Consider the following 7,444-nt stretch of genomic DNA (forward strand, 5'->3'; position numbering starts at 1 on the left):
GCACTTCGTGAGAGAGCGAGTCGCCCTCGGTGAAGCACGCGTCCTGCACGTTCCCACTACGTCTCAGTACGCCGACATCTTCACCAAAGGTCTGCCGACATCAGTCTTCACGGAGTTTAGGTCCAGTCTTAATGTTCGCGGTGCTCCCAGTTAAAACTGTGGGGGAGTGTTAGACTAAGCAATGTGTGGTTGCATATATTAGGCTAGGCACCGTGCGGTTGCATGTGTACCGTGCGGTTGCATGTGTGTATAAATATGTAACCGATGCAATCAATAGATCTCATCCCTTACATTCTTTCACGCCTGACACCTTCTTCCTCGCACGCCCCCCGTCCATCATCCCCACCACCACCTCGTCCCATCCCGCCCCTCGCACTTTCACCCGCCCGAATCCATCCATCCGTCTGTGCACGGGCTGAAAACCAACCCACATTCACCAGCGAGCAAGCTCCCTCCCGGCTGTCCTCCGGCCGCCTTGTTCTGTTTGCGTATAAATCTGGAACTGCAAGGGGGAACCACCACCACACCAGTAGGACAGCGGGAGGGAGGGAGGGAGATCCGTGAGGAGGTGCCGCCCCCATGGCTGAGAAGGAGGGCAACCTCGAGGCCGTCCTCAAGGAGGCCGTCGACCTGGTATGCGTCTCCTCCTTTTCTTTCCCCACGAATTTTTGTGTGTGCTGTTGCACGACGTCTTGTTGGGAAGAGGGGAAAAAAAAAAGCTTGCGCCTTTCTAGCCTCCTTTTCCTAGACTAGATTGCCGTTCCTCTTCTACGAAATTCGCATCTCTCTAGTCTAGCAAAAAAAAAAAAACCTGTATGCTTGGTTTGTGGTCCTTGTTCTCCGGATTCCCGAATTCTAGGTGACTGACATTTTGGCATAGTGATGTTTCATTTCTCTACCTACCTAGCTGTTTCTCAAATCTGCTTCCTTCATCACTTCTTCTTTTCGGTTCTCTCTAGGAATTGCTACATCCTAGAGAGACGTAGAGACATTGAGGCATACTACTCGTTACATGTAGTACTAGTAGGCAATTTTCTCAAAAAAGTTGTGCCAAGGAATTGTGCTGCTCTACTCAACTGACGCTGCTGCTTTTCCTCTCTGCAGGAGAACATCCCCCTCGAGGAGGTGTTCGAGAATCTGAGATGCAGCCGCGAGGGTCTCTCCACTCAGCAGGCGCAGCAGCGCCTCGAAATCTTTGGCCCCAACAAGCTCGAGGAGAAGGAGGTTTGCTTTCACTCACGTCACTACTACTTGTGCTTTTTTCCCCCAACTTTGCTGGAGAAAACACATGTAATAATTGCTTAAAGCTGGGATTTTGATGGCCGCAGGAGAGCAAATTCCTCAAGTTTTTGGGCTTCATGTGGAATCCACTCTCCTGGGTCATGGAGGCTGCAGCAATCATGGCCATTGCCCTTGCCAATGGAGGGGTAAGACACACAAACCTACTAACAGGCTTCAAATTCCATTTTCAAGCTCTTTTCCTTTGGTACCTTTATTTATGGTTGGTGTATTCTAAGCTGCGGTTGTCTTGTGATTATGCCATCAGGGGAAGCCACCAGATTGGCAGGACTTTGTTGGTATCATAACTCTGCTTGTCATCAACTCAACAATCAGTTTTATCGAGGAAAACAATGCTGGTAATGCTGCTGCAGCCCTCATGGCTCGTCTCGCACCTAAAGCCAAGGTTTGTCAGTGACACACCTCTATGCAGTTCGGCTATGCTCCCAAGGAAGGCTTCATGTGTTTGCTGAGCCCTTCCAAAAAGTTTGAACTGACTTTCCTTTCTTCAGGTGCTTCGTGACGGTCGATGGACTGAGGAAGAGGCAGCCATTCTTGTACCAGGAGACATTGTCAGTATTAAACTCGGAGACATTATACCTGCAGACGCACGCCTCCTTGAGGGGGATCCTTTGAAGGTCGATCAGGTTCGTCACATTGTCATCACTTGTTACAATAACTTAGCCTTTGATGAGCCCTAGTGATCTTTTTCCTCATAACTTCTCTTGCGTTGTAGTCTGCCCTGACTGGAGAGTCACTGCCGGTCACCAAAGGTCCCGGTGATGGTGTCTATTCTGGTTCGACGGTCAAGCAAGGTGAAATTGAAGCTGTTGTGATTGCCACTGGTGTTCACACTTTCTTCGGAAAGGCTGCTCACCTTGTTGACTCCACAAACCAAGTTGGCCATTTCCAGAAGGCAAATATCGGACACCCTATCTCCTATGCATGTATTCTGGACTGAATTGTCAATGTACTTCGTTGCTTACATTATATCACTTGGTTGGTGCAGGTCTTGACGGCTATTGGGAACTTCTGCATTTGCTCAATTGCTGTGGGGATGTTTGTTGAGATCATTGTCATGTATCCTATCCAGCACAGGGCATACCGCCCTGGGATCGATAACCTCCTCGTCCTTCTCATTGGAGGCATCCCCATAGCCATGCCGACAGTCCTATCTGTAACTATGGCTATTGGGTCCCATCGTTTGTCTCAACAGGTTCATATATGGATCATAATATCCATTGTGTTTCTGTTTCCCTTGAATCTTTGTTGATATATTTAACAATTTAAATAATGTTTCTCTAGGGAGCTATCACAAAGAGAATGACTGCAATCGAGGAGATGGCTGGCATGGATGTTCTTTGCAGTGATAAAACAGGAACTCTGACCTTGAACAAGCTTACTGTGGACAAGAACCTCGTTGAGGTGAGACAAAAACAACTATTTCTAATATTCTCTTAGCTCTCTCATGTCTGTTTTAAATAACTTTAAATTTGTCAATGCAGGTTTTTGAAAGGGGCATTACTCAGGACCAAGTGATTCTCATGGCTGCTAGAGCATCTCGTACAGAAAACCAAGATGCTATTGATACTGCTATTGTTGGGATGCTAGCTGATCCTAAAGAGGTATGTAGCTTTGTTACAGGCTCGAAGCAGAGAATCATGATTATATTACTTACTATGATGAGATGGCTCTTTGTCCATGTTTTCGTGAAGGCACGCGCTGGCATCCAAGAAGTTCACTTTCTGCCATTCAATCCTACTGACAAAAGGACAGCACTGACATATATTGACGGTGATGGGAAAATGTATCGTGTTAGTAAGGGTGCACCTGAGCAGGTACAACAAGAATCAAGAATTAACCAGTGATGTCTTGATATCTCACCATTGCCTGATGAAAGCATTACATTCGGATTTGTTTATCATTGCATAATGCATGCATATAACCTCACACCATATACTCTATAAATTGGATGCAGATTCTCCATTTGGCTCACAACAAGTCAGAGATAGAGAGGAGGGTCCATGCTGTGATTGATAAATTTGCAGAGCGTGGACTTAGATCGCTTGCTGTAGCATATCAGGTGAGAAGACAATGGAGCTTCTATCTTGTCTTGCTATTTGCATTGCACTGACCACAAGAATAATATCAGCATCTTAGGTCCTTTTTTTTTGGTGAAAATGTCCATTTTGTTTTAAAGAAATGTGAGGTCCATTTGTCTATCACTTGCACCACTTGCATAGTTTCACCAGTTTTATGCCTATGTTGTCTTAGCGGTAAACTGTTTTGTTTTTCTTATGTAGGAAGTACCTGAGGGGAGGAAAGAAAGTCCTGGTGGTCCATGGCACTTTGTTGGTCTCATGCCACTTTTTGATCCTCCAAGACATGACAGTGCTGAAACAATTCGGAGGGCACTCAACCTTGGTGTGAATGTCAAGATGATCACTGGTATACTGCCAACTGAATATTATCAAAATGATCACACTTTCTATTTATTCAGCTCAATGTTTCTCAGTGTCTATACCTTCGATATAATCCTATCCAGTATTCCAGTTATAGAAGTATAGAACATATCCTGATAGAAGTACACTGTTGCCTTGTGGTGGGCTGGTGGCTTCATTACACTGACAATACTATTCTTTGTCTCTCTTGGTCCCAGTGTTTTGATTTATTTTCTAATGTTCAGGTGATCAGTTGGCAATCGGAAAGGAAACAGGACGTCGTCTAGGAATGGGTACAAATATGTATCCTTCTTCTGCTTTGTTAGGGCAGAACAAGGATGAGTCTATTGCTGCTTTACCTGTTGATGATCTCATCGAGAAAGCCGATGGTTTTGCTGGTGTATTCCCTGGTATGGTTTAGGAGGAATAAATATTGTTGGGAAGAGGCATAAATTTTTTATCCTGGATTAATTGAGTTATTATTTTTCTCCAGAACATAAGTATGAGATCATGAAACGTCTGCAAGCACGGAAGCATATCTGTGGAATGACTGGTGATGGAGTAAATGATGCTCCAGCCCTGAAGAAAGCTGACATCGGTATTGCTGTTGCCGATGCAACTGATGCAGCAAGGAGTGCTTCAGATATTGTCCTCACAGAACCAGGACTTAGTGTGATCATTAGTGCTGTGCTTACTAGTCGCGCTATTTTCCAGCGTATGAAGAATTACACGGTATGCTAGAAGTTGAAATGCTCTCAGCTGTGCTATGTTTTTCCTTGTGCTAATTGACTAATGCATTTTTATTATGTCAGATCTATGCTGTCTCGATCACCATTCGTATTGTGGTAAGTCTTATATGTCTGTCAGTACTTCCAAGCTGATTCTGTTTGGGATTAAATTTCTACTGGATTCAACAGAAGCAAAACCGTCTGTGATATTCCCATGAATCCTACAATATTGCTAGAATGTTACAATATTGCTTGACGGTTTAACTATCACTTTTTCCCTTAATCTTGACAGCTTGGATTTATGCTCCTTGCCCTCATTTGGAAATTTGATTTCCCCCCATTCATGGTCCTAATCATTGCAATTCTAAATGATGGTACTTTCCTCCCTCTGTCTTTGAAAGAAGTTGAAGTAGAAACCCAAAAAGGTTATAATGCTATTCGACCATTTGATGTGATGAATAGGTACCATAATGACTATATCAAAGGATCGTGTAAAACCATCCCCACTACCCGACAGCTGGAAGCTGGCTGAAATTTTCACAACTGGAGTTGTCCTTGGTGGATATCAAGCAATGATGACTGTCATCTTCTTTTGGGCTGCATACAAGACAAACTTTTTCCCAGTAAGATTCTTGCAAATGGTTAACTGCATTTGGATTTTGATGAATCTTAGTTCAGTTGAAAATTTTATTCTTAACACTGAGGATTGGCTAGAGAATGTTACTTTTAGGGCCTTATTTTTGCTTATTGGTGTGAAAATATTACAGAAAATATTTCATGTTGAAAGCCTTGAGAAGACAGCTCAAGACGATTTCCAAAAGCTTGCCTCTGCTGTTTACCTGCAAGTCAGCACCATCAGCCAAGCCCTCATCTTTGTGACAAGGTCCCGGAGCTGGTCATTTGTCGAGCGCCCAGGGTTTCTACTGGTCTTTGCTTTCTTGGTTGCGCAGCTGGTGAGCTCTTACTCACTTTCCTTGTGAACTGCTTCATCAGGAGTTAAGTTGCATTGAGCTAAAATCTCCCGTTTAATTGCAGATTGCTACACTGATTGCTGTGTATGCCGACTGGGCATTCACTTCGATCAAAGGCATTGGGTGGGGCTGGGCTGGTATTGTGTGGCTTTACAACATCATCTTCTACTTCCCGCTCGATATCATCAAGTTCCTTATCAGATATGCTCTTAGCGGGAAAGCGTGGGATCTTGTCATTGAGCAGAGGGTAATAAACTAGTAATATGTGCTGCACATGTGTCAATCGGAGTGTTGGGTACCATGAGCGTGTGACTTACTTGCATCATCGTTCTGTAGATTGCGTTCACAAGGAAGAAGGACTTCGGTAGGGAGGAGAGGGAGCTGAAGTGGGCACATGCACAGAGGACCCTCCATGGGCTACAGGCACCTGATGCCAAGATGTTCCCAGAGAAGGCTGGGTACAATGAGCTGAACCAGATGGCTGAGGAGGCGAAGAGGAGGGCCGAGATTGCAAGGTGAGATCGCAAACCACTTTGTTCCTGAATACAACGAGCAGTAGTTAGTGCTTTCTTATGTGTGCTAGTCTTTACGCGGTTAGGCCCACCCCTGTTCCTTTCCTTTTCATGAATGAATTATTACTACTGATAGATGCTTTTGTGGGGTGAAAAGTGCCTTTTTGCGGTAGTGGTAGGCAATAGTTAGAAACATCTTTAAAGTTGCTTGACAATGATGCGTATTGGATTCATGATTGTTATGTTACAGGCTGCGGGAGCTTCACACACTCAAGGGGCATGTGGAGTCTGTTGTGAAGCTGAAGGGGCTTGACATCGAGACCATCCAGCAGTCCTACACAGTGTAACTTTGCCTGTCCAGAAGAAGTTTTTTTTCTCTCTTTTTGCCCGCCGACGTGTGAATTTGATGGTGGCTGGCTTCTCTTTGTTTTGTTTATTTAACCGAACCGCAAGCACCGACAAGTACCTGAAATGAGACAGATCCCTCTCTGTAATCCCTGATTTATGTCTTCTCCTCACATGGTATGACAATCAATTTATGAACTTTGCTCGGCTATATAAGGCCTGGTTTAGTTCCCAAAAATTTTCACCCCAAACTATGACATCGAATCTTGCGGCATATGTATGAAGTATTAAATATAGACGAAAATAAAAACTAATTGTACAGTTTGGTTGAAAATCGCGAGACGAATGTTTTAAGACTAATTAGTCCATGATTAGCTATAAGTGCTACAGTACTGACATGCGCTAATGATGGATTAATTTGGCTTAATAAATTCGTCTCGTAGTTTCCAGGTGAGCTATGTAATTATTATTTTTATTAGTATCCGAAAACTCCTTCCGACATTCTCGAAACATCCGATGTGATATCTAAAAATTTTCATTTCGCGAACTAAACACACCATAAATAAGTGCTTGAAGGGGGAGAGCACAGAGATTTTGGCCACTGATGGGAATGGGTGCATGTGCATGCTTGTTTTCAGAAAGAGAAATTATGTGTTTCTTCCTCCTTTTCTCTTGATGTCGAATTCAATTCAACCTGACCTGCCAATGATGGATCGATCATATGGGGGCAAAGGCATTGCCAGTCAGATCACAAACTCGTATCATTCATTGGCTGTGTCCTGTCTGTGTGTGGCATGTGAGCTTCAATGAATGAATGCCTGCCTGCACCTGCACCTGCACCTGCATGCATGGAGGTGAGCTTGAGATGCAGATGCTTCCTCCCTGGAATAATGTGGTTTTGCTTCCAGATCTGCAGATCTGTTGCATGTAGACTGTAGTTAGGTCTCATATGTTGCCTGCTGCCAAAGTGCAATGCAAGATGGCTGCAACTGGCTGGGGCAGGCTAGGCTAGCTGCAAGATTTGTGTGGACAAATCTTTTTCTGAGCTGTGTGATTGCTGGAAAGGATATTTGATGCTATATATGCTAGGTTTATTTTATACATTTATTACTATTTTTTCTTGCCATCGTAACTAGTAGAAGATCTCCTGGTGAAAGATATCTCATCTG

At 44.0% G+C, this 7,444-nt stretch overlaps 1 protein-coding gene across 1 annotated transcript; it reads left to right on the forward strand.

The window, feature by feature from the left end:
• The first annotated feature begins 309 nt into the window (after positions 1-309).
• LOC136508855 (plasma membrane ATPase 1) lies at positions 310-6,491 on the forward strand. The gene is made up of 21 exons (XM_066503633.1): positions 310-633; positions 1,105-1,224; positions 1,329-1,427; positions 1,547-1,684; positions 1,791-1,925; positions 2,015-2,194; positions 2,288-2,494; positions 2,584-2,703; positions 2,784-2,903; positions 2,994-3,116; positions 3,257-3,361; positions 3,582-3,726; positions 3,965-4,129; positions 4,213-4,451; positions 4,532-4,564; positions 4,740-4,821; positions 4,910-5,070; positions 5,215-5,400; positions 5,483-5,665; positions 5,755-5,933; positions 6,181-6,491. The coding sequence occupies exons 1-21, from the start codon at positions 580-582 to the stop codon at positions 6,275-6,277; spliced, it is 2,871 nt and encodes a 956-aa protein (XP_066359730.1). The 5' UTR covers positions 310-579; the 3' UTR covers positions 6,278-6,491.
• The last annotated feature ends 953 nt before the right edge of the window (positions 6,492-7,444 follow it).

The sequence above is a fragment of the Miscanthus floridulus genome, chromosome 15, assembly GCF_019320115.1.
Source record: "Miscanthus floridulus cultivar M001 chromosome 15, ASM1932011v1, whole genome shotgun sequence".
Taxonomy (NCBI): domain Eukaryota; kingdom Viridiplantae; phylum Streptophyta; class Magnoliopsida; order Poales; family Poaceae; genus Miscanthus; species Miscanthus floridulus.

Bases quoted from the DNA above. Each gene is read 5' to 3' on its own strand.
- LOC136508855 (XM_066503633.1), top strand. From the start codon at position 580: ATGGCTGAGAAGGAGGGCAACCTCGAGGCCGTCCTCAAGGAGGCCGTC. The intron at 2,495-2,583 runs GTTCATATATGG...ATGTTTCTCTAG, and splicing joins CCCATCGTTTGTCTCAACAG to GGAGCTATCACAAAGAGAAT. The intron at 4,130-4,212 runs GTATGGTTTAGG...ATTTTTCTCCAG, and splicing joins TTTTGCTGGTGTATTCCCTG to AACATAAGTATGAGATCATG.